At 58.7% G+C, this 26,245-nt stretch overlaps 1 protein-coding gene across 12 annotated transcripts in view; it reads right to left on the bottom strand.

The window, feature by feature from the left end:
- WNK2 (WNK lysine deficient protein kinase 2) overlaps nucleotides 1–26,245 on the bottom strand; it is a 120,967-nt gene that overhangs the window by 24,352 nt on the left and 70,370 nt on the right. For 2 of the 12 annotated variants that reach the window (XM_045578758.1, XM_036430174.2), the window contains exons 20-28: nucleotides 13,173–13,996; nucleotides 12,785–12,854; nucleotides 11,330–11,409; nucleotides 10,582–11,231; nucleotides 8,847–9,061; nucleotides 7,905–8,093; nucleotides 7,144–7,242; nucleotides 2,677–2,721; nucleotides 1,131–1,387 (exon numbers count right to left, since the gene is read on the bottom strand). In XM_045578758.1, the coding sequence (XP_045434714.1) occupies nucleotides 1,131–1,387; nucleotides 2,677–2,721; nucleotides 7,144–7,242; nucleotides 7,905–8,093; nucleotides 8,847–9,061; nucleotides 10,582–11,231; nucleotides 11,330–11,409; nucleotides 12,785–12,854; nucleotides 13,173–13,996 (2,429 nt within the window). Of the gene's footprint in view, nucleotides 1–1,121; nucleotides 1,388–2,676; nucleotides 2,722–7,143; nucleotides 7,243–7,904; nucleotides 8,094–8,846; nucleotides 9,062–10,581; nucleotides 11,232–11,329; nucleotides 11,410–12,784; nucleotides 12,855–13,172; nucleotides 13,997–26,245 lie in introns of all 12 variants that reach the window. The other 10 variants (XM_045578760.1, XM_045578757.1, XM_045578755.1 and 7 more) reach the window with 8 other exon arrangements.

Below are 26,245 nucleotides of genomic sequence, written 5' to 3'. Positions count from 1 at the left end.
GGAGGGAAGGAAGGGGCGGCCGCCATCCTCCGTGCGGTGTGACCAAGCCTGACAGCCAGTCCCGCAACGTTTAACAAACTGAAAACTCAGTTTGTTCTAATCAGTTCAATTAGACAAAACAAAACAAAACAAAAAACCAAACAACAAAAAATAAACAAACGGTCAATACAAAGATCACGAGGAAATTAATAAAGTATTTAAAATTAAATTGCAAATATTTTGAGCTGAAGGTCAAAGAAAATGCTACGTAACAGAAACTTGGGAATTCCGCAGCTGAAGCCTGTGCTCCAAGGGGAAATAGGATCTGCACATCGCAACAAACTTCCTGTACAAAAATGGCAACCCACAGACAGAAGGAAAGAAAGACTAAAAGGAAGAACTCCATGAAACACACAATAAAGAATATCAGAGCCAAGAAGAGTTGCTTGAAAAGGCAAATGCCGTTCACAGACCCTATTGGGGTGCCCAGCTGCTTCGCATGGGCAGGTCATGAACTTTAATGACAATTAATGTGAAAACTTGGATAAATTAGAGAAGTACCAATTGCTAGAAAAGCAGAGTTTAACAGAAAGAGAAACTCCACACTGTTCTAAAACTATAAAAGAAATGGAACCCATTAGCGAAACCTTACCCTCCCGGGATGGAGGCTGGGACAAAGTAGCAAAGGTCAGCCACAGCGTGCAGGCGAGGCACTGAGAGCCCTGCAGAACGCTGACCTGCCCCAGGTGCTGGCATTTCTCAAAAGAAAAGGTCACAGGAGGGCAGCCCACACTCAAAAAAGAACTCTGAGACCAGACGGCCTCACCCGCGAACTCTGCAAACACCTCGGGAGAGCACGCCTCGCATAATCCCTCTGGAACCCTGGACCGGGAGCACCCTCTGCGGGTGCAGACTCACAGCCACACGGTCAGACAACAGCTCCTGGCTTCTGCCCCCCGTACCCGAGCCCAACAAGGTGCCCCTGAGGGCAGTATGCAGGCCCCCTACATCCCTGGCCTGATTTCACCAGACCCGGGGCACCACCTACATGTACCCAGGCCACCTACATGTACCCAGCTGCTGCTCTGCTGAAACCTGAGGTCACAGCCCAGCTCCCATGCTGTCCTCTGACCCCGCCGCGCCCCACTTACAGCCCGAACCTCGCTGGAGGCTGGGGGCCAGCTGGCGGCCACCTCCATGTCCTGCAGCTTCTGCGTCTGCTTCAGCTGGTTCAGCGACGGCTTCAGCGGCGGGGCCCCGGCCGCCTGGCTGGCCCACTGGTCCACCAGCCTGTGCAGGTCGTCCGTGAAGGTGCCCTTCTTGTTGTTGCTGTTGTTCACCTGCGCCTGGGCGTGCGGGGCGGGGGCGCCCGGCTCGGGGCCCGGGGCCAGGCTGCTGGTGGAGGACCCTGGGGAGGCACACAGGCAGCGTTGGCGGCCTCACCACGGCGACGGGCCGGCTGCACGCTCAATGGTCTCGCACAGGCCAGGCAACGCCTTGCTTCAGGAGATGGTCTGATTAGGGACCCGCGTGCCCGCCGTGGGCGTGTGAAGCACTCAGCAGGCCGGGGGGCCTGGGCATCACCCCTCCTCAGCCAGGCGGGCGACAGGGCCGCTGCAGCATCCACTCTGTGCCCACGCTGCTCGGCCTGCCAGACCCGGGAGGGCTCGGGAAGGAACCTCCTGGTGCGGATGGGAGGCAACCGTCTGGCCAGCACGCTCAGCTCCGACGTGAGGACGCCGAGGGGCTGCTCGGGGCACACAGCTGTGTGTGGGCGGGTCGCTGGCACTGCTGGGACTCAGTGGCGTGGTGTTTGAATTTAAGACACAGAAGTTGCACCTCTGCTGGCCAGAGCACTGGGGGCGGTGCTGATAAAGGGCACAGACCTAGAGCCTTCCACCTGCCATGGGCCCGCCATCTAGGCGCCGCCTGAGGCTGCCCCACAGCTGGAGCAGGAGTAAGGCTGTGGGGCCTGACCGCGGCTCAGAGCTGGCAAAGGCAGGGCACTGCCCACGCCACTAAAAGGTGTGTTTTCAACGACCAAAACAGGACGTTTCACTTTTAAAAAATGGTGCCCCTCCCTTTCTTCAACACAGAATTTCTGGTTGGCAATTTTGAATTGGCCACTCTTTTAAGTTACGCATTTAAAAGTAACCCAATGACCATCTCTTCAAACAAGCCATTGCAAAGTGTAGTCTACTTCGGTGGCGAGCAACAAAAAAGCAGACACAACAGTTGAGCGTTAGTAATGAGAGGCTACACACGGGAGCTATGTCTACATGAATGTTTCAGCCAGAAAATAAAAAAATGAAAAAGGCACGAGATGAGCGGCGGGCGGCCAGACAGGTGGTCCCGCTCTGCCCGCCCCCGCCCTGGCACCCTCCTGAGCACCCACGGGAGCCCTCCTTCCTAGGTTTGGAAAAGGAGCCAATCAGCGATGGGTACGTGTGATGTCCGGAGGCAGCTTTAGAGGCGAACTGACCGGAATGCACACTCAGACCCACAGAGATGAAAGGGGCACCGCCGGGGGCTGCCCTGCCAGGCAGTGGTGAGTGGTGCCCACGGAGGGCGGGCACAGTGCAGGCCCACGCCTGCCGCCCGCCGGCCCTGGGTTGCAGGCGGCCGCGGAAGCCGAGGGCCACTAGCCACAGAAAGCCCATGCGATGGAGAGCGGACGAGTGAAAAACTGATAATTACGACTGCTGTGCTCTTTGCCTAGACAGAGACGCTTCAAGGCAGACCCTGCAAGGGAGAGAGAACGACACAGACCACAGGGTTAGGCCGGCGGCAGCACGGGACAAGCCACTCTAAGGGAGTCGTCGGCGTGCGAGGAGGAGCAGGGCCGGCGGCCGAGCGGAAGGACGGCCTCGGGCTCTGGGCGCCCCGGCTCGGCTCGGGGTGCAGCTGGTGAGCTCGCTGAGGGCGGAGGTGCAGGCCAAGCCCACGTTCAGAGAGAAGAGTGCATCTCTAGAAACACATCCCAAAAAAGGAAAGAAAAAGAAACCAACCCAAGAAAAGGGCCGCGCTCACCACTCGGCTCTAAGGCAGGGCTCTGGGAGGCCCCGGCCGCCAGGTGTGAGCTGGCTCTGGAGCCGGCCGCCCTCAGGCCATGGGGCTTTCCGAGTGCAAAAAGATACATTGCTTTGCGGGCTGAGGCCAGCGCGGGAGGAGGGCAGGCAGGCCTGTCTGGGGAGGGAGAGCAGGGGCGATTCTCTTCCACTGGGTCTGGTGTCTCCTCCCGGCAGGCAGGCAGGCGGCCCCGCCAGCACTGCAGGCCCGTCTGTGCGGACGGACGGACGGCGCACGCTGACCTCAGCGTCGGCCGCCCTGACAGTCTGCCCCAGAGAGCGGAGAGGGAGCGGAGAGGGAGTCCGGAGCTGAGGTGGGACACAGGGGCTCGGCCATCCCCAAGGTCACTCAGCAAGGCTGTGCAGGGAGGGTCTGGCTCCCGCCACGGCCCTCACAGCAGCAGGCCCTGGCACACCCACGCCACTCGGGGCTGCAGCCCCAGCACGCGCCCCGGAGGCCCGCACAGCGCGCCGGGCTCCCTTCATCCTGCGGCTCCAAGGAGCACAGAAAAGCAGAGGGACAAGCACAGCCAGACCCCCGCCCGGGTGAGCCTGTCTGTGCACCCTGTCATGCTCTCGGGGGAGGGGGGAGCCTTAGCGCCTAGCCTGTAGCAGGCCCCAGCGTGACCCAGGACACGGGCCTGAACACCAGCCGGGTTTCCACAGCCCAGTGGGTTCTGAGCGGCCGCCAGGCCGCCGTTCTGGGGCAGGGCTGGCTCCGTCCTCCTGGACGGCCACCGCGGCCGGGTGCCGGCTCAGACCCGGAGGTCTGCAGTGGAAGCCCAGGGACCTCACGGGAACCCGGGCCGGCGGCCACGGCCACCGTGCTCAGGTGGAGCCACACAGGCCCGCCCCACGCCTGACAGGCAGGGAAAGCCGAGCACAGACAGCCGGGCCCTCCGAGGGACTTCCAGCCATGTCTGCGCTCACGCCGCTGGGCCACGGGTGCTGGCGCCCACAGCCCTGGCCCTCGGCCTGTCCCCGGCCTGCGCCGCCCGCCCTGGCTGCTCGCCACGCCCACATGCACTGTGGTGCGCCTGGCTCCGCCGCAGGCTTCGGCACAGCGAGGCGCCAGGAGCCGTGGGGCCGACACAGGCCCCACAGGGAACCCGAGGAGGGAGGCCTCGGGGTGTCGGGGTGAAAAGCAGACCAGCCCCACCCCTAGTTTCCTGTGGAGAGAGGTGTCCCTGCAGGACTCCGTCCTCGGCCAAGGCCCCGGGAGGAGGAGCCAGCCTCCGGCCCAGGACACCAGGAAGGTCCGTGCTGCGGGCAGCACGGAGGCCGCGGCTGCTCTGTCAGCGCGTGGCGGCAGGGGTGCCAGGGCCCGCCTTCGCCCGCTCACCCCGGCACAGGCACAGGGCTGCTCCTGGCATGGACAGCCAGCCGGCTGGGCGCCACCTCCACCTCCCCGGCCTCTGGCTGGCTGCCAGGCGATGCCTCCCCTCGCCGGTGCCTGAGGGGGCGCTTATAAACGGGGGTGGGGTGGGGGGGATGATGCTCAGGTGCTGTCGGAGGCCGGCCCTGTGGGGCTCCCCACTGCCCACCGCCCGATGAGGCACGTCGCTGAGGGGTGGTGCACCCCGACAGTGGCTGTGCGCACTGGGTCTGGCAGAGAGGACACGAGGTGGCGCCCATGCACTGCTCTGGTGTCTGTGGACTGAGCCACCAACCTCCCAGCGGAGGCAAGTCCCACTGGCTGTGGAGCAGGCCCTGCGGCAGCGTCTGGGCCACACAGGCCCAGGCCCAGGCCAGCCCTCGGACAGCCTGCAGGCTGCATGGAGGCTCTCCTCCTTGCCCCCGGGCCTCTCCCACAGCCCCCACAGCAGAGCCACCCAGGAGGCCGGAGGGAACATGCCAGTGAGCCTCAGGCCCCAGAGATAACCTTGCCGCAGCGAGGAAACCGGGCATGAGCCAAAGGCCCGGAGCACACGACGTCCCCGAGGAGGGAGGAGAGGGCCCGGCTGACAGCAGGGCACCAGGACACCTTTGCTCCGCAGCCCGAAGGGCGGCCCCGCCGTCCACCGGGCCGGGGCCTGCAGGGGGAGCAGCAGCTCGGGAGTCGGCAGGGTTGCCCGCCCCGGGCGCCCGCCTTGCTCTCGGCCCAGGCCTGGCCACCTCTCCCCCAGGCACCGCCTTCCAGCGCCTGGCACTGCCCACAGCTCTGCGGAGGCACCACCATCGCCACCTGCCTCATCTCTGAGTCCAGGGAGCTTCTGAACTTCACACACGGCTGACTTTTCCAAAGACTCATCTCCTGTTCCTTTTAGGGGGAGAACCGAAACCCTCTGCTACCCTCCGGCTTAGGCGGGCTCGCACCCGGACTCCAGCTCTGCTCCACCTCCCCGTGACCAACCTCTCAGCTGCCAGACCAATGTCCTTCCCTGTTGTGGGCCCCTGGTCACCAGGCACCTGCTGACAGGAGCTCCCGGAGCCGAGGGGGGGACCAGCACCGAAGGGAGGGGTCCTGGGTGTTGCAGCCCCAGCTGGGAGCTCACGGCTTCATGCCCCCGACAAGAGGGCCCAGTGCAGGCTGCTCGCTCCTCGCCCCACAAAACAACAATCTAGAAACTCATAGCATGTCTTCAAGTCCAGACAGAGCCTGAGCCAGGGGACCACGTCACGGCCTGAACACGGGCTGGGCTGTGCAAACAGCAGGATCATCGCCCTCGCAGCAGCCGAGGGAGCAGGCCAGCCGGCAGTGGGTGCCCCTGAAACCTCCCCCTACCCCGGGCCAGGCCCGTCCGCTCTGCCTGTGCCTCACACTCCTCCCCCCAGGCCAGGGCAGCAGCAAAACCTAGTCTCCGGTCCCTGCTCAGCCTCAAGTTTGTCTTTTATGTTGGAAAATAAGTTACAGTGAAAAAAAAAGGAAACCCCTAAAAGCAGAACCAGAGGGCTGTGCAGGGAGTGGTGATGGCCTGAGGCTGGCGTGGCCCTGGGGAACCCCTGCTCGCATGGACCACCCATCTGCGCGGCGGCCCTCCCGCAGGGACCAAGGCCCTCTGCCAGGAGACGCCTGGGGACCCATGTGCTCACACCGCAGCTCCCGCGCCACGGCGAGGACTGAGGAGAGCTGGCCCCCACCTGACCCGGCAACTACCCAGCAGCCCGCGCCCCCCATCTGTCCAGCATCTGTCCATGAACAGAGCCCTTCTCCCTGGTCCCCGCCTGCCACCCGCCTGCTGCCTGGGAGGAGCCGTGCCCTCTGGGGGGATGGGTGCCTCCTGTGGGCGTGGCCTCAGGTCCCAGCAAGCACAATGTATCTTTATTGTACAAGCAAAAGACCACACGCCCACACCAGCATGTCCAATCCAATTGGCAAAAAGCTTAATTTGTCTGTTAAAAACAAAAATCTAGAAGCCCACAGCTTTTGATTCCCTTGCCAATCCATCTGAGGGATGAGAAACAATTTGGGAGAGCCCTGAGCAGGTACCCCATTCCCAGGCACATGTCCGGGTCCCAGGAGGGCACCGGGGCGTGGGCGGCTGGGACTGAGTGCTGTCAGGGGCTTGTGGGCTGCACAGCCGGCTGCCTCGCTAGCCCGAGGCCAGGGAGAGCCACCGGGTGCAGTGCAGGAGCTAGAGGCCTCGGAGGGGCTGGGTGAACCATGTCCGCATGCAGGGGCGGGGGTTCTGCATGTTGTGACACGGGCCTTTTACGGTGACCTGCCAGCACTATCTCGTTCACATGCATGTCTTCAAAGTCCAGACACGTGTGAAGCACGTCACGCATGGAGAGAAGGCTGGAACTGGGCCAGTGGACGTGTGTATTTGTCACAATAGCCACAGAAATAAAAGTATGTCCAACGTCACGAGAATACAAGGTGACGAGAGAAGTGCAGCGCGCCTGGGCCGGGCGGGTCTGTGTGGGCGGGGGGCCACTGCATGTGCCGCCAGTGCCGGCAGGAGCCGCGAGCAGCTCCGTGCTCTCTGGGGCCAGATGGGTGGGTGTGGACAAGGCTCTGTTTCGATATTAAATCAATGAGCTCAATGGCGTAGGGGAGGCATCCTATAAAGCATATGGAGGTGATGGAGACAGGGAGCGGGGAGGGAGAACCAAGGGCTGGGAGGTGATAAAATACAAAAGAACAAATACAGACAGATGGACACAGACACGGGTCCACTGAGGAATCGAGCGCGAGGTTTGCTACTAGACTTATGGGCCACTCTCTCAGACGTTGGGTGGAAAACCGTCCAGCCTGCAAGTGAATATAGAGGGAAGAGAACAGAGACAGGCATCAAGTACAGTCTCGGGCTGCGCCTGCACCACCAGCCACACCAGCCTCGCCACTTAGCATCCATGGCTGCACTCGCCCAGCCCCGAGGACCGCAGCCACTGACCACGCAATGGAAAGGAGGAAGCGCTGGAGCGGAGAGAGGCAGGCCCAGGAGCGCGTGCGGGGCAGGGCAGGGGCCGGACGTGGCTGCGGTCCCCACGCCTCTGCAGAGACGGCGTGGGAGAAGTGCCTCATCGCACAGCCGCTGTGTCCACGCCCTTCCACCTCAGGGCCCGACTCCCAGCTCCAGAGCTGCGCCCTGGCCCCCCGCGGCCCTCTGCACCCATGTTTAGCAGGGAACGGGGCAGGGCAGAGCGGGCAGTGCCTGGCACCCGGCACACACCACACAGCAGACGCCACGTCTGACCTCAGGAGTCCTTCCCCAGGTTGCTCTAGCCAAGCACGCCTCCCTCTGAGCCACTTAAAGCAAGACTGACGGTGGCCACCCACTCTCCAGCCAGAGGCTGCTCTGGGATCGCCTCTGTCCGAAGCCATTGGCAGCCTCGGCCACAGCTCACGTCCCCACCACACCACACGCCCTGCGTGGCTGGCACATGCTCAGCGGCGGGCAAGCTGGGAATCACCTGGGCCGTGGGCTCCGCCCCCGTCACTGGCTAAGCCGGAGCAGATGTCTGCAGACAAGGAGGCCCGCACGGAGCAAGGCTGCTGGGTCTGCACTGCCTTCCCACCGGAGTCTGCCGCTGTGGTGGGCCCGGCCCCGGCCCTGGCGGGGTCCTGGGCCAGAGGGGCGCGGCTGCAGTCTGACAAGTGACCTGGGTGGGAGAAGGGACAGGGCCATGAGGCGCGAGGGCAGCCGGCCCCCACGGGGCGCGGCCCTCTGCTCGTTGCTGGGTGACCTTGGGGATGCCGAGGCCTGCAGGATGGCGTGTGGCTGGTGACCCACGTGGGTGTTGGGAGGACTGAAGAATGACCAGTCTCCACCGGTGGACAGCACCGAGACGGGCTTGCCTCGTGCAGACCGTGGGAAGGACATGGCAGCTCCGAGGGCCCTGGTTGCTCGGCTGGCGAGCCTCCTCCTCACCACTGAGTCCTCACCACTGAGAGACATGGCCGGCGGCTCCGCACCTGTGCCCGCACCCTGCCGGTGCCACGTGACACCCAGAGGGAGGGCTTGTGGCCGCTTCCCACCTGGTGCGACTGAGCGTTTCCACTCACTGGTCTCCACCGCGGGCGCCTCAGTGCTGGGCTCTCACCACCCTTCCCCTCCCCCAAGGCTGCCCAAAGGTGACAAATGTCTAAGAAACACCAGGAAACAGCCATGGGGAAGATCAGCCCCGGCTCTGGAGAGCCCGAGCCTCCTCCCTCCCTCCTCCCTCCCCCTCCTTCTTTCCCTCCCTCCCTGTAGCTCCTGAGCAGAGCAGACCTGCCGCTCCGCTCCGTCCTTTCCTCTGGCCACAGCCCCATGGTCCCACTCGCGTGAGGGGTGGAGAAGTGCCCTTCCAGGTCTGGTGCCTGCGTGCACCTGCCCAGCCCCCAGCCCAGCCCCCAGCAGGCACAGGGCCGACCTGTGCTGGAGGCCACGACCTTGAGCTGCTGCACCAGTGGGGTCAGCAGCCGCCCGGCCTTCAGCTTGCTCCTGCTGGCCTTCCTCCGGCGGCCGGCGGGTGGGGCCGTGTGCAGGAGCCCCAGGTTCGGGGGCAGGGGCCTGCCCAGGCGGTGATACAGCGCTGCGATCTCTTGCTTCTGCTGGCTCTGCAGCTCTGAGATCTCCCGCAGGTGCCTGCAGGGGGCAGAGGAGGGCTGGGTGGCCTCGGGCCCAAGGCGGACAGGAGTGTGGGGCAGGCTGCTTGCAGGCACGGGCAGTGCGGCATTTATCCCAATGTTTTTGTTTACAGGTCAGCCGCGTGGGAATCACAGGCCCTGACCAGCTGCACAGATGTGTTCCCTCCAGGCTCGGACTCGGCGGGCTGTTTTTGGTTTGGGGGGAGGCTGGGTATGGACACCAGCACACATTTATGCTCACAATCACAGGTGAGAACAAGAACGCTGGCACTCGGCACGGGAGGCGCCTCGCTTACCAGCTGTGTTCTCCCCGCGAGGGAGGGAGCAAGCGCCAGGGCATCCAGAGGGCCCGCAGGGCGAGTGGAGACACGTGGTCAGCCAGCCCCGCCCTGCCAGGGCTCCCAGCTCGGGCACCGCCCCGGGGCAGAGCGGACCGGCAGGCCGCACAGGTGGAAGCCTCTGCTGAGAGCCAGCACTGGCTGTGGCAGCCGCGCCCACCCCTCGGCGTGCGGCTGGGAAACAGGTGTTTTCGTGGCGAGGCAGAAGAAAAGAAGTTCTAATTTTTCCTATTGTGATTTCAACGCCCGCCAGCTTTGTTTTAGAAAAATGGTTCTCTAATCAGAAAAGTGCTATTGCATCCGATTAGATTCACAGAGTGTGAAGTTTCAAGGGGGAAGCTGGCTGGAGTGGGGGAGAGATACCGGGTCAGTTGGAAGGTCTGATTCAGGATTTGAGGGAGACCCGCACCCTGAAACTCCTGCCCAAAGTGGGCCTCTCAGATGATGGGGCTCCAGGGTCCTAAGAACTGCAAATGCAGGTGGGAGGCAGCACCTGGACCCCCACGGGTGCCCAGGGGTCCCACACAAGGCACCAGGCAGCAAGCAACAAGGATCGGGTGCCCAGGACTGGGACGAAGGGGAGGGAGAGGGGCTGGCCCCTCAACAGGTGGGGATCGAGGGTCAGGGGTCAGGGGGAGGGTCGGGGGTGGGAGGTCGGGGCAGGGCAGGCAAGCTCTCCTGCCCCCTCCCGGCCTCCACCGGTGGACAGCACCAAGACGGGCTTGCCTCGTGCAGACCGTGGGGAGGACCCGGCAGCTGCCAGGGCCCTGGTGCTCGGCCGGCGAGCCTCCTCCTCACCAGAGGGGGCCCGAGGGAGGAGCAGGAGAGGCTGGCCAGGCTCCTGGGTCCACCCCAGAGGGCTCTGCCCTCAGCCTTCTGTCCAGGACGCCAGCCTCTCCCACCACGTGGGTCCTGCTGCCCAGGGGGCCGGGTGCAGCTGGCTGGGGCCTGACCAGGCGGTGGCCCCACCTCAGAGGCAGCGTGAGGGGCCTGGTCTGGGCGACACCCGCTGTCCTGCTGAGGCCACAGGAGGGGCTGCCATGGGGTGAAGAGGCACCGCCCCCAGACCAGGGCCGGGCCAGCAGCACAGCGGCGATCGCTGCCCGGCACCCAGCCCAGGCCCGGGTGCACGGCACAGCCTGGGCCTCCGCCCCCCGCCCGCCCCGCCCCCGGGACCTACTTCTCTCGCAGACTCTGCAGCTCCTTCCTGATGTCCGCGTCCTCGGGCTCCGAGTCGTTGTCGCTGCTGATGTAGGACGACTGGGAGTGGAAGGAGGTCACGCTGATGGTGGGGACCTTCACGCCCGCCCTGCGGGGGGCCTCGGGGCCCGGGGGGCCAGCCCCCGCCGACCTGTGCAGGAGGGCCGCGGCCTTCCTCACGAAGTCGCCGGCCGAGCTGCCGCTGCTGCGGGGCAGGGCGCCCGGCTTGGGCGCCGGCGGCCTCCCGGGCGCGCGCTCGTCCCCCGAGTCGCTGGACGGGGGCTCCTGGCAGACCTCCAGGGCGGAGGCCGTCTGCGCCCGCCGCAGGGCCAGCCTCACGCCCGGGCTGCCGGGCCCCTCCTCCAGGTACACGTCGGGCGGGGCCGAGTACCGCAGGCTGTGCGGGGAGCCCACGGTCCACTCGTCCTGGGTGCTGACCACCGAGAACCGGCCCACGGTCTTGGCTGGAGAGCCGCCGTCCCGCTGCCCCGGCTGCTTCCGGGGGGACCCTGAGGCCGGAGCACCAGGGGGTTGGGGGGCGCTGGCCTGGCCGTCCCGGGCCAGCACCCCGGGGGGGCCTTGCTGGTCTGCGGGCTCCAGATGCACAGGGATGGTGGGCGTGGGGGCATCCTTGGGGAACAGAAAAAAATCGGTGCCACACGAACGCCAGCAGAGAGCAGGCTCCACCGCCAGCCGAGCCCTCCGGACCCGCGCGGAGAACGACCTACCTGAGGGGCCCTGGCTGCTGCCGGTGAGCCCGAGGCTGCCCGGCCTCCCTTGGGGCCCCGCGGGCCGCTCACAGGAGCTGCTGGGACAGGGACACCATCATTCGGGCTCAGGCTGGGTGACGGGGAGGGCATGGCGGGAGGGAGGGGGCCACAGCGAGCAGCTGTTCCAACCTCCCGCCGTCACAGGGGCGCCCTGGAGCCTGGGAGGGAGGTGTCAGCCCAACCCCCTCGGTCTCAGCAGGTCACCTGCCCGCCATGGGGAGAGGAGTGAGGGACGGGCCGAGGTAGGCTGAGGGGTCTCGCCAGAGGCACTGGACACAGGGGCCGGAGCTGGAAGGGCAGCATCCATCCGGGTGTCGGCCTCCTTGGCTGAGGCGGGCTCCCGTCTGGAGGGGAGGTGCAGGGGGCCTTGAAGCAAGCTGGGCATCCTGAGTCTGTGCTACCTCTACCACCGATGGTGCCACCTCTCTCCTGCGCCTCTACCACCGATGGTGCCACCTGTCTCCTGCCATCTCTAACACCGAGGTTTCACCTCTCTCCCTGCCATCTCTACCACCAATGGTGCCATTTCTCTCCTGCGCCTCTACCACCGATGATGCCACCTGTTTCCCTGCAGCCTCTACCACCGATGGTGCCACCTCTCTCTCTGCCATCTCTACCACCGATGGTGCCACCTCTCTCTGCCATCTCTACCACCGATGGTGCCACCTCTCTCTCTGCCATCTCTACCACCGATGGTGCCACCTCTCTCTGCCATCTCTACCACCGATGGTGCCACCTCTCTCTGCCATCTCTACCACCGATGGTGCCACCTCTCTCTGCCATCTCTACCACCGATGGTGCCACCTCTCTCTGCCATCTCTACCACCGATGGTGCCACCTCTCTCTGCCATCTCTACCACCGATGGTGCCACCTCTCTCTGCCATCTCTACCACCGATGGTGCCACCTCTCTCTCTGCCATCTCTACCACCAATGGTGTCACCTGTCTCCTGTGCCTCTACCACTGATGGTGCCACCTGTCTCCCTGATGGGTCTGGTAACGGACGGGTCTCATGCAGCCCGGGTAGGTGCAGATCCAGCTGTGCCCGGCTGCCTGTGTCGGGAATGCCATGCCAGGCTGCCTGTGCCATACAGAGCAGGTCACAGCCTGCTATTGCTAAGCCGCACGCCCAGAGCTACTGTGCGGAGTGAATGACCAGGTAGAGCGAGCTGTTGTGTGGGGGCCTGGCCTGGCCTGAGCCGCACCCACACGTGACAACACCCTGGCTGGAAGGAGCCGGCTGCGCTGAGGAGGGCCTGCCGTGCCCACAGACATGGACTCTCTCAGGCACACAAGCATGCGCTAAGGCCCCATGACGGGTTTTGCCCTGTCTGGTCCCCATGTGAGGCGCTGTGGAGGGAGGGGGGTGACCGTGCCCTCAGGCCTGGGGCGGGCCGGCCACTGGCTCGTCACCTGTCCCTGGCGAGGCTGTGGTCTGCTCCAGTGCAGCTGCCGGCCCCAGCGCCAGTCCGGGCTGATCCAGCTGCAGGAAGAAACAGAGAGGAAGGAGCCGGAAGCCTCACTGCTGCCATCCCTGAAGCTAACTGTGCCGCTCTCCCACCCGCTGTCTCTGCCAGGCTGGAGCCGGCCGGCCCAGGCGCTCCCTCCACACACTGGCCAGTGGGTCCTGGCTCACACACTCACACCCCGCGGCCCCCAGACTGCCACTGGTTGCAAAACACCCCGGGCAGGTCGGGCTCAGAGGTGAGCCTCCGAGCAGGCAGCCGGCTGGAGGGAGGCAGAGCTGGCCCACCCCGCACAGACCCCTGACCAGGAGGGAACCTCTGCGGCCAGCACTCACCACCAGCTGGGCTGGCAGGGCCAGGTCCCCCATGGAGGTCTCTGTGCAGGGCGGGTCTCCTCTCGGGGGCTCCAGGGTGAAGTCTCGGTCTCCCATCTCCACCGGGGTCCCGGCCGAGGCGGAGGAGGTGGGCACGTGCTCCTGGTAGAGCAGAGTCCGCAGCTTCTCATCCAGGCTCTTGATGGTGCTGTCCACGAAGTCCACCCTGGGAGGTGGCCCTTCCCCGTCCGACTCCAAGGCTGACAGCGGCTGGGGGAGGGTGCTGGGCCCCAGAGGAGAGTTTGGGAGCTGGGGGGCAGCCAGGCTGACAGCTCCCACCGCATTGGGGAGAGGAGGGAGGGACGGGCCCGGGGCAGGCTGAGGGGTCTCGCCGGAGGCACTGGGCACAGGGGCCGGAGCTGGCGGGGCATCCATCCGGGTGTCGGCCTCCTTGGCTGAGGCGGGCTCCCCGAGGCCTGCAGGGTGATGGGGGGCCGCTGGAGGGGAGGCGCAGGGCCCTGGGGCCACATCCAGGGGCCTTGCAGCAAGCTGTGCGTCCTGAGTCTGTGCCAGGGGCTGGGGTGCAGCACATTCGTTGGCCATCCCCTGAGAGGTCACGGGGGCGCCTGCCTGCACGGCAGCCCCCATTGCCGGCTCTGGCCTGGGGCCAGCAGCTGGTGCGGCCGTGTCCTGGGGCACAGCAGTCACAGGAGGGGAGGGTGGCACTGAAGGGGCTTGTGTGCCCGCGGGGGTGTCCCCGGAGCCCGGTGGCTTCGGAGGCTGTACACTCGCCGGGGCGCCGGGCTTTTCCTTCAAGGACGACTGGTCTTTGCAGGGAGCTGGGTCTGGAAGACACAGAAGAGGTGCCGCTGTGCCCGCCCGCTGGTCCTGGTCACCTGGCACCAGCTGCCCAAACGGCCCTGCACGCCGGGCAGCACCCACACGCTGGGCTCCTCTCCATTCCTCTGATGCATCAACTTCCAAACAGGGAAATTTTTAACAAACATGTGCTTTGAGTTATAATTTGCCCCAATACAATAAATGTTATAGCCAGGGCTTCTTAGAATAAGAGAAGTTATCTTATTCTGTCCAAATTTTTAATAGAAGTGGTAATGCTAACAAGGAACATCCCCTTTTATGTACACCAACACTGAATTACATTAAGAAATCAGAATCGCCATTCAGCTCTGAGCATCTTACTACACGACAGGAATTATGCACTTATTTCTACTTAGCAGTGGTTCTCCACCTTCCTAATGCCGCGGCCCTTTCATACAGCTCCTCATGTTGTGGTGACCCCCAGCCATAAAATTACTTTCGTTGCTACTTCATGACTGTAATTTTGCTACTGTTAATGAACTGTAATGTAAATATCTGTGTTTTCCGATGGTCTCAGGAAACCCTGCTAGCGGTTGAGAACCACTGCTGCAGAGCCTAATCTGTGAGGCAGGCCTAGGCTTCTTCAATCCTGTGGCTTTTCCTTCCTTTTGCTACTTCTTTCTCCCCTTCTCCTCTCCCTCCATCCCTCCTTTCCCCTCCCCTCCGCACGGGACTATCCAGGCCTCCAGGAGGGCGCTGACAGGAATGGTGGTGCCGCGTATCCTCACACCGGTCTCTCAGAGAGAAAGCGCTCCGCACATACCAAGGAAGAAGCTGCTATCGTTTTAAAAATGAAGACTCTGTCCCTGTTATTTAAATCACTAACGGACACACACAGGGAAGACAAAGTGCAGACACGAGGAGAGCCCGCCGGCTCCTCGTTTCAGTCTTCCAGCTTCTGAGCCGTGAGAACAGACTCTGTCGTGTGAGGTCGCCTTTTTGGAATACCTTGTCATGCAACCCTGGGCAGATAACACAGACCCATACACATGAAACCATTAGCTCAGAAAAAAACCAACTCAGGTAAAAATTAAATGACTGAGTTCCAGGATTGGTGGGTAAGAAGACTGGCAAATCCTCGCCCCCAAAAGAACTATAAACAGAACAAAATACTTATTGCAAAATAAAAATTGTTTCAGAATTCTGGAATAAACCGAAGGCATACGACAAACTGAGGAGCATTTATTTAGTAAAAACTGCTGTATTTGGCGTAAGAATAGCTTTGCCTTACATGACGGCCAGGAAAACCAGTGGTGACACTGCCGTCTCCTGCATTCCTCCTCCCCGAAGCTCCCTTCCAACAACTCAGCACACACACTGCACAGCACTCACCGCAGACAGCACACAGTGCACACGCCGCACAGCACTCACCGCAGACAGCACACAGTGCACACACCGCACAGCACTCACCGCAGACAGCACACAGCGCACACACCGCAGAGCACTCACCGCAGACAGCACACAGCGCACACACCGCACAGCACTCACCGCAGACAGCACACAGCGCACAAACCGCACAGCACTCACACCGCAGACAGCACACAGTGCACACGCAGCACAGCACTCACCGCAGACAGCACACAGTGCACACACCGCACAGCACAGCACTCACCGCAGACAGCACACAGCACACGCCGCACAGCACTCACCGCAGACAGCACACAGTGCGCACACCGCACAGCACTCACCGCAGACAGCACACAGCGCGCACACCGCACAGCACTCACCGCAGACAGCACACAGCGCGCACACTGCACAGCACTCACCGCAGACAGCACACACCACACAGCACACAGCACTCACCGCAGACAGCACACAGCGCACACACCGCACAGCACTCACCGCAGACAGCACACACCACACAGCACACAGCACTCACCGCAGACAGCACACAGCGCACACACCGCACAGCACTCACCGCAGACAGCACACAGTGCACACACCGCACAGCACTCACCGCAGACAGCACACAGTGCACACACCGCACAGCACTCACCGCAGACAGCACACAGCGCACACACCGCACAGCACTCACCGCACACAGCACACAGCACACACCACACAGCACTCACCGCAGACAGCACACAGTGCACACACCGCACAGCACTCACCGCAGACAGCACACAGTGCACACACCGCACAGCACTCACCGCAGACAGCACACACCACACACCACAAAGCACTCACCGCAGACAGCACACAGTGCACACACCGCACAGCACTCACCGCAGACAGCACACAGCGCGCACACTGCACAGCACTCACCGCAGCACACAGCGCGCACACCGCACAGCACTCACCGCAGACAGCACACACCACACAGCACACAGCACTCACCGCAGACAGCACACACCACACAGCACACAGCACTCACCGCACACAGCGCACAGCGCACACACCGCACAGCACTCACCGCAGACAGCACACAGTGCACACACCGCACAGCACTCACCGCAGACAGCACACACCACACAGCACACAGCACTCACCGCAGACAGCACACACCACACAGCACACAGCACTCACCGCACACAGCGCACAGCGCACACACCGCACAGCACTCACCGCAGACAGCACACAGTGCACACACCGCACAGCACTCACCGCAGACAGCACACACCACACAGCACACAGCACTCACCGCAGACAGCACACACCACACAGCACACAGCACTCACCGCACACAGCGCACAGCGCACACACCGCACAGCACTCACCGCAGACAGCACACAGTGCACACACCGCACAGCACTCACCGCAGACAGCACACAGCGCACACCGCACAGCACTCACCGCAGACAGCACACAGCGCACACCCCGCACAGCACTCACCGCAGACAGCACACAGTGCACACACCGCACAGCACTCACCGCAGACAGCACACACCACACAGCACACAGCACTCACCGCAGACAGCACACAGCGCACACCACACAGCACAGCACTCACCGCAGACAGCACACAGCGCACCCCGCACAGCACTCACCGCAGACAGCACACAGCGCACACACCGCACAGCACTCACCGCAGACAGCACACACCACACGCCGCACAGCACTCACCGCAGACAGCACACAGCGCACACACCGCACAGCACTCACCGCAGACAGCACACAGCGCACAGCACACAGCACTCACCGCAGACAGCACACAGCGCACACCACACAGCACAGCACTCACCGCAGACAGCACACAGCGCACCCCGCACAGCACTCACCGCAGACAGCACACAGCGCACACCACACAGCACTCACCGCAGACAGCACACAGTGCACACACCGCACAGCACTCACCGCAGACAGCACACACCACACAGCACAGCACTCACCGCAGACAGCACACAGTGCACACACCACACAGCACAGCACTCACCGCAGACAGCACACAGCGCACACACCGCACAGCACTCACCGCACACAGCGCACAGCGCACACACCGCACAGCACTCACCGCACACAGTGCACAGCGCACACACCGCACAGCACTCACCGCAGACAGCACACAGCGCACCCCGCACAGCACTCACCGCAGACAGCACACAGTGCACACACCGCACAGCACTCACCGCAGACAGCACACAGTGCACACACCGCACAGCACTCACCGCAGACAGCACACAGCTCGCACACCACACAGCACAGCACTCACCGCAGACAGCACACAGCACAGCACTCACCGCAGACAGCACACAGCGCACCCCGCACAGCACTCACCGCAGACAGCACACAGCGCACACCACACAGCACTCACCGCAGACAGCACACAGCGCACACCACACAGCACTCACCGCAGACAGCACACACCACACAGCACAGCACTCACCGCAGACAGCACACACCACACAGCACAGCACTCACCGCAGACAGCACACAGCGCACACCCCGCACAGCACTCACTGCACACAGCGCACAGCGCACACACCGCACAGCACTCACCGCACACAGCGCACAGCGCACACACCGCACAGCACTCACCGCAGACAGCACACAGCGCACCCCGCACAGCACTCACCGCAGACAGCACACAGTGCACACGCCGCACAGCACTCACCGCAGACAGCACACAGCGCACACACCGCACAGCACTCACCGCAGACAACACACAGTGCACACACCGCACAGCACTCACCGCAGACAGCACACAGTGCACACACCGCACAGCACTCACCGCAGACAGCACACAGCGCACACCGCACAGCACTCACCGCAGACAGCACACAGCGCACACCCCGCACAGCACTCACCGCAGACAGCACACAGTGCACACACCGCACAGCACTCACCGCAGACAGCACACACCACACAGCACACAGCACTCACCGCAGACAGCACACAGCGCACACCACACAGCACAGCACTCACCGCAGACAGCACACAGCGCACCCCGCACAGCACTCACCGCAGACAGCACACAGCGCACACACTGCACAGCACTCACCGCAGACAGCACACACCACACGCCGCACAGCACTCACCGCAGACAGCACACAGCGCACACACCGCACAGCACTCACCGCAGACAGCACACAGCGCACAGCACACAGCACTCACCGCAGACAGCACACAGCGCACACCACACAGCACAGCACTCACCGCAGACAGCACACAGCGCACAGCACTCACCGCAGACAGCACACAGCGCACAGCACTCACCGCAGACAGCACACAGCGCGCACGCCGCACAGCACTCACCGCAGACAGCACACACCACACAGCACAGCACTCACCGCAGACAGCACACAGTGCACACACCACACAGCACAGCACTCACCGCAGACAGCACACAGCGCACACACCGCACAGCACTCACCGCACACAGCGCACAGCGCACACACCGCACAGCACTCACCGCACACAGTGCACAGCGCACACACCGCACAGCACTCACCGCAGACAGCACACAGCGCACCCCGCACAGCACTCACCGCAGACAGCACACAGTGCACACACCGCACAGCACTCACCGCAGACAGCACACAGTGCACACACCGCACAGCACTCACCGCAGACAGCACACAGCTCGCACACCACACAGCACAGCACTCACCGCAGACAGCACACAGCACAGCACTCACCGCAGACAGCACACAGCGCACCCCGCACAGCACTCACCGCAGACAGCACACAGCGCACACCACACAGCACTCACCGCAGACAGCACACAGTGCACACACCGCACAGCACTCACCGCAGACAGCACACACCACACAGCACAGCACTCACCGCAGACAGCACACAGTGCACACACCACACAGCACAGCACTCACCGCAGACAGCACACAGCGCACACCCCGCACAGCACTCACTGCACACAGCGCACAGCGCACACACCGCACAGCACTCACCGCACACAGCGCACAGCGCACACACCGCACAGCACTCACCGCAGACAGCACACAGCGCACCCCGCACAGCACTCACCGCAGACAGCACACAGTGCACACGCCGCACAGCACTCACCGCAGACAGCACACAGCGCACACACCGCACAGCACTCACCGCAGACAACACACAGTGCACACACCGCACAGCACTCACCGCAGACAGCACACAGTGCACACACCGCACAGCACTCACCGCAGACAGCACACAGCTCGCACACCGCACAGCACACAGCACTCACCGCAGACAGCACACAGCGCGCACACCGCACAGCACACAGCACTCACCGCAGACAGCACACAGCGCGCACCCCGCACAGCACTCACCGCAGACAGCACACAGCGCGCACCCCGCACAGCACTCACCGCAGACAGCACACAGTGCACACACCGCACAGCACTCACCGCAGACAGCACACAGCGCACACACCGCACAGCACTCACCGCAGACAGCACACAGTGCACACGCCGCACAGCACTCACCGCAGACAGCACACAGCGCACCACACAGCACTCACCGCAGACAGCACACAGCGCACACACCGCACAGCACTCACCGCAGACAGCACACAGTGCACACACCGCACAGCACTCACCGCAGACAGCAACCACCCAGACCGACAGGCCCGCCTCTCTGTGGGCATGACTGCACCACACAGAAGGGCTCTGCTTTGAGTTTGTTTGATATTTAAATGAAGGCGTATGTCCTATAACACGTAGCAAAGCCATGAATGAACGTTGAATTTGATTAAATGTTTCCCTCCATTTACTGAGATGGTCAAATGCTTCTCCTTCAAACTGTGCCTCCGACAACTGCCATTTCTCTCATTGGTTCCAAGTTCAACTTTATTTTTTCCCCCCCCCCCCCCCCCCGACTTGCACACATAACTGAGTCTTTCTCCGGCTTATTTCTGTGGACAATGACCTCCATGTTCCTCTGCTGTCACAACGGCAGGACTTCCTTCTTCTCCAGGCTGACCCCTTTCCAGCGCTCACCCCGTGTCGTCTTGTTGGAGCGGTGCTGCGGGGAGCACGCAGGTGTGCTGTCCCTGGGGGACAGGGTCCACCTCCTCGGGCCGCACCCGGAGGGACTGCTGGGTTAAGACAGTGCTGTTTTCTGGGGAGCCTCCGTAGCGCTGCACCAATGTACATCCTCACCCACTGGACAGGCTCCCTTCCCCACATCCTCCAGCTCGTCATCTACTGCCGTTTTAAATCCTCACCCAAGGATAGGATCCTGTTGACTTTTAGGGAGAGTTGGAGAGGGAGGGTCTGAGAGAAACATTGATGTGAGAGAAACTATCGATTGGTTGCCTCCTGCACCAGCCCTGACCAGGGCCCCGCCCGGGGAGGAGCCTGCAACCAAGGTACATGCCCTTGACTGGAATCGAACCCGGCATTCTTTGATCCAAAGGCCAATGCTCTATCCAGAGCCAAACCGGCCAGGGCTCATCTACTGTGAAACAACTACCCAAAACCACCTTAAAAGCAGCCATCCTCACAGAGCCATCCTCACGGTGCCAGGTGACGCTCGGCACCCGTCCGCGGCGCCTCTCCCAGGCCATCTGTGCGCCTCTGGGCGCACTGTCTGTGCGCTGCTCGTTTTCCACCGGATTACCGGTTGTTGCTTTTTCTTGAGCTGTGAGGCCCTTACGTATTTTCGTTTCTGACCCCTTACCAGATGTATGACTTGCGAATGCGTCCTCTGGTCCCGCAGCTGCCTTTCATTTTGTTGATGGTGCTTCTGTGGGGCCAATGCTTTTCCGTTTGCTGTTGTCCCATGTACAGTTTTTGCTTTTGTTGCTTGTGCTTTTGTTGTCAGATGCCAAAAAAATCATTGTCACCCCAATATCAAGGAGGTTTCCTGTCTTCTTCTGGGAGTTTTATGATGTCAGGTTTATGCCTAAGTCTTTTATCCATTTTGAGTTGATTTTTCTTAACGGGAGAGGTAGGGACCCACTTTCATTTTCCTGCATGTGGATGTCCAGTTTCCCAGCACCGTTACTGAAAAGCCTCCATTTCCCCCAGTGTGCGCTGGCACCTTGTTCCAGGCTAACTGACCACATGTGTAAGGGCTCGCTATCCTGTTCTGCTAGTCCCTGTGCCTGCTTCCATGCCAGTCAATGCTGTCTGTCACTGTGGGTTGGCAATAGAGTTTGAAATTAAGAAATGAGATGCCTCCAGCTTTATTCTTTCTCAAGATTGCTTTGGCTATTTGGGGTCTTTTGTGATTCTATATGCTTTTTAGGGTTGTTTTTCCTATTTCTGTGAAAAATGCAATTGAAATTTTGACAGGGATTGCACTGACTCTGTAGACCAGGGGTGTCGAACTCAATCAGAGAAGGGGCCAAAATCTAAAATCCAGCCTAAATCGCGGGCCGAATGGTTTACTGAACAGTCATAAACTGTCATTGTGATGGAAACGCAGCGGAGTGCAGTGATGACAGTGCGGTGCGGGCCACATTGCAAGGCCTGGCGGGACGGATTTGGCCCTCGGGCCTTGTGTTTGACACATGTGCTGTAGACGGTTGGGAGTATGGCCATTTTACCAATTCTCCCAACCCAATGGCACAAGGGAACGTTCCCTTTATTTCCATCTTTATCACCACGGTTTCACAGTTCTCAATGTTCAGGGCTTCCTCTCCCTAGTGAATATATTCCAAAGTTAGTTTTTCATGCTACTGTACATGGGGCTGCTTTTTTCATTTACCTGTCAGGTAGTTCACGGTTAGTGTAAGAAGTACAACTGATTTTTGCATGTTGAGTTTGTGCCCTGCAACTTCACTGAGTTCATTTATTAGTTCTAACCGCGTTAGTGGAAACTTTAAGGTTTTATATGTGTAAGATTATGTCATCTGCAAACAGACACAACTTTATTCTTCCTTTCTAATTATAATCCATTTTAGTGCTTTTATTTGCCTACCTGCTCTGGCTAGGACTTCGGGCACAACGTTGAATAGAAGTGGTAAGAGTGGGTATTCTTGTCTTGTTCTTAACCTCAGAGAAAACTTTAAGCTTTTCACCACTGAGTTAACTGTGGGGCTTATGTATATGGCCTCTATTATGTTGAAGTACATTTCTTCTATACCTTATTTTTTTTAAGTTTTTTTTTTTTATCATGAAAGATTGTTGAATTTTGTTAAGTAATTTTTCTGAATCTATTGAAATGATTGTGGTTTTACCCTTCATTCTGTTATTGTGGTGGGTCAACTTGTTTTTTTTGCTTATATTCAACCATCCTTGCATTTCAAGAATAAATCTCATGATCACAGTGTATGATTTTTTAAATGTGCTGTTGAGTTTATAGCGCTCGTATTTTGTTGAGAACTTTTGCATCTATTCAGCAAGGATTCTAGCCTATAGTTTTGTTTTTCTTGTCGTGTCCTCGTCTAGCTTTGTTGTCATGGCAATGCTGGACTGGTAAAATGAGTTTACAAGTGTCTCCTCCTCTTCAATTTTATTTGTGAAAGAGGTCGAGAAGGACTACTATTAATTATTCTTTAAATGTTTGGTAGGATTCACCAGTGAAGTCATTTAGTCCTGGACTCCCACTGTTGGGACATTACTGAGTACTGACTTAATCTCCTCAGGTTTTCTGTTTCTTCAGGATTCAGTCTCGGTAGATTGTGCAATGCTTTTAGGAATTTACACCATTTTTTTTTTCTGGGTTACCAAATATGTTAGATTATAATTGTCCACAGTAGTCTTTTATGATTCTTTGTATTACAGTTGTAATGTCTCCTCTTTCAATTCTAATCTTATTAGTCATTTTTTAGTCTAGTTTGAGATTTGTCAATTTCGTTTAACTTTTCAATAAACTACCTCTTAGTTTCATTGATATTTTCTACATTTTTATCATCTAGTTCATTCATTTTTGCCCGTTTTTTCTTTCTTCTGCTATAAGCATGAGTTAGTCCTTTTTCTAGTTCCTGAGGTGTGAAGTTAGCTTGTTTCAGATTTTTGTTTCTTAATGTGGTCTAAGCTTTCCTCTTAAAACTGTTTTTGCTGCATCCTATTAGTTTCAGTATGCTGTTTCCATGTTCATTTCTCAAGATATATTTTTATTTCTCTTTCGATTTCTCCTTTGACCCACTGGTTATTCCAAAGAGTGCTGTTTAATTCCCATGTATTTGTGCATTTTCCAGTCTTCCTGTTACCGATCTCCAATGTGGTGGGAAAGATAACTTGATGTGACTTTAACCTTCTCAGGCATGTGAAGACGTGTTTTGTGATCTGATACGTTACCTCTTGGGAGGAGGTTCCAGGTGCACTTGTTAGGTCCATGTGTTCTAAAGTGGTGTGTAAGGCCAATATTTCCTGTTCCGTCTCTGTCTGGATGATCTATCCATTGTTGAAAGTAGAGGTATTGAAGTCCCTACTACTGGAGCATTGCTGCCTATTTCTGCCTGCAAATCTGTTAATGTTTGCTTAATATATCATGGTGCTTTAATGTTGGGTGCATATATATATTTACAATTGTTATATCCTCTTGGTGAATTGATTCTTTATCATTATAAAATGATTTTTGTCTCTCGATAAAAATTTTGGCCTAAAGTCTATTTTTGTCTGACATAAGGATAGCTATTCCTGTACTTTGGAATATATTTTTCCACCCTTCACTTTCAGGGTGGCATTAAAGTCGAAGCGAGTCTCCTGTAGAGAGTATATAGTTTTATCTTGTGTTTTTAATCCATTCAGTCACTCCATATCTTTTGATTGGAGAACTTAATCCATTTACAATTAATGTAATTACTGAAAAGTAAGAATCGACGACATTGCTGTTTTGCTGTTTTCTGGCTGTTTTGTAGTTCCTTTTTTCCTCTTTTGCTTGGCGTACTTTGTGATTAGATGGTGTTTTCCATAGTGGTAAGCACTGTTTATATTCTGTGCATCTACTACAGGTATTCACTTTGTGATTACCATAAGGCTCACATTAAAATATCATTGTAACAGTCTATTTTAACTTATTAACTTTGATTATATACAAAACTCTACAATTTTACTTTCTCATGCATTTAATGTCTTTGATGTCACAATGTACATTTTTGTATTGTGTATCCATTAAAATTACTCTAGTTATTTTAATACTTTTTAAATGTTTTTACTAGAATTAAGAGATTACACACCACCGTTATATACTATTCTGGATGACGGCATGTGCACTTTACCAGCGGATTTTATCCTCACGTGTCTCCATGTTACTAATTACTGCCCTTTCACTTCAGCTTGAAGAGCTCCCCTTGGCATTCCTTGTGAGGCAGACACAGCAGTGAGGCGCTCCAGCAACTTTTTTTTTTTTTTTTTTAATCTAGGAAAGATTTTGAAAAATCTTCCTGAAGAACAGTTTTGCCAATTAAAGTATCCTTGGGTATCAGATTCATCCTCTCAGCACTTTAATTATATTATTTCCTCTCTCTCCTGCCTGCAAGGTGTCTGAGAAATCTGCAGAAAGCCTCTAACATTCCCAAGTAAGATATGAATTCGTGTTTTTTTCCTCCTGCTGCTTTCCAAATTCTTTGTCTTGGATTTTTTGAGTTTTATTTTACTGTGTCTTGATCAAGTCTTCTCTGGGCTGTGTGTGGGGACCTGTGAGACTCATATTCCTGGTTGTGTATGTCTCTTCCCAGACGTGGGGATTTCTGTGCTTTCTCCTTCCGGGATTCCACAATGCAGATCACTTGCTTCCTGCTGCCTATAACTCACATAGGCTTTCTTTACACTTTTCACTCTTCTTGCTTTTTGCTCCTATGACTGGATAATTTCAAATGAACAGATTCTTTTTTCTGCTTGAGCAAGTCTGATTTTGATGCTCTCTATTACATTTTTCTTTCATTTGTTGTATCTTCAACTCCAGAATTTCTGTTTGGTTCTTATTATTTCTATTTCTCTACTGCACTTCTCATTTTGTTCATATGCTGTCTTTCCTGATTTTATTGAATTGTTTCTTGAAGGTCACCAAAAATCCTTAAAGTATATTTTGCTGATTTTTTTGGCAATTCATGGATCTTTAATTCTTTGGGGGTCACTTACTGAAAATGGTTGCTTATTTGGTGGTGCCATGGTTCCTTGCTTTTCCGTGTCTGCTGTAGCCTGTGTTGATACTGTGCATCTGATGGCGCCGTCATTTCTTCTAGTCATTAGAGCCTGACTTTGCTGAGTACAGACCTTCACTTGCAAGTAGGTGCAAGGACACCAGATGGGACGTGGTGGTTCGGCTATGGCTCTGTGCGGCTCCACCTGGGTCAGCACCGGCCAAGGCCTCAGGTGTCCTCAACCCCTGGCTGAAGTGGCTGTGGGGGCACTGGGGTCTTCAGTGGTGAAGGCTGCTGGGCACCTTCTGCTCTCTCTCCCAGGGGGATAGCGTGGCTAAGGGAGCCCCTTGGCACCAGGTAGCAGTGGTCACTCTCATGGTAGCGGTCATACTGGTATCTGTGTAGGCCCCACGGTGCAGAAGCAGATGCTCACAGAGTGATGGCAACTCCAGTTCTGGCTGCTGGCTAGTCCACCGCAGCAGGGCCTCCAGTGTCTGGGGCACACGAGAACAGCGCTACCATGGAGCTGGGGACTAAAGCGTGTGTGTGCCCAATGCAGCCAGAGCTCTGGGATCTGGGGTATGCACTGGGTGGGGAAGGCAACTGGCAGGCCTGGTCCCAGGGTGGCACGGCAGACGCTCTTTTGGAGGGTCCGAGGCAGCAATGGCTGTTGCTTACCTTCACAGCGAAAGCTGCCAATGTCTTCTGCAAAGCAGGCCAGTGAGCGCCAGGCCAAGTCACTATGTGGGGTCCTCTGCTCTAAAAGCTGTATGGAGCCCTGAGCTGTCCTGGGGGCTGCAGA

This window comes from Pipistrellus kuhlii, unplaced genomic scaffold, assembly GCF_014108245.1.
Source record: "Pipistrellus kuhlii isolate mPipKuh1 unplaced genomic scaffold, mPipKuh1.p scaffold_m20_p_102, whole genome shotgun sequence".
NCBI classification, from domain to species: Eukaryota; Metazoa; Chordata; class Mammalia; order Chiroptera; family Vespertilionidae; genus Pipistrellus; species Pipistrellus kuhlii.
Note: the sequence above shows the minus strand (reverse complement) of the source record. Positions and strands in the feature narration are given on the sequence as shown.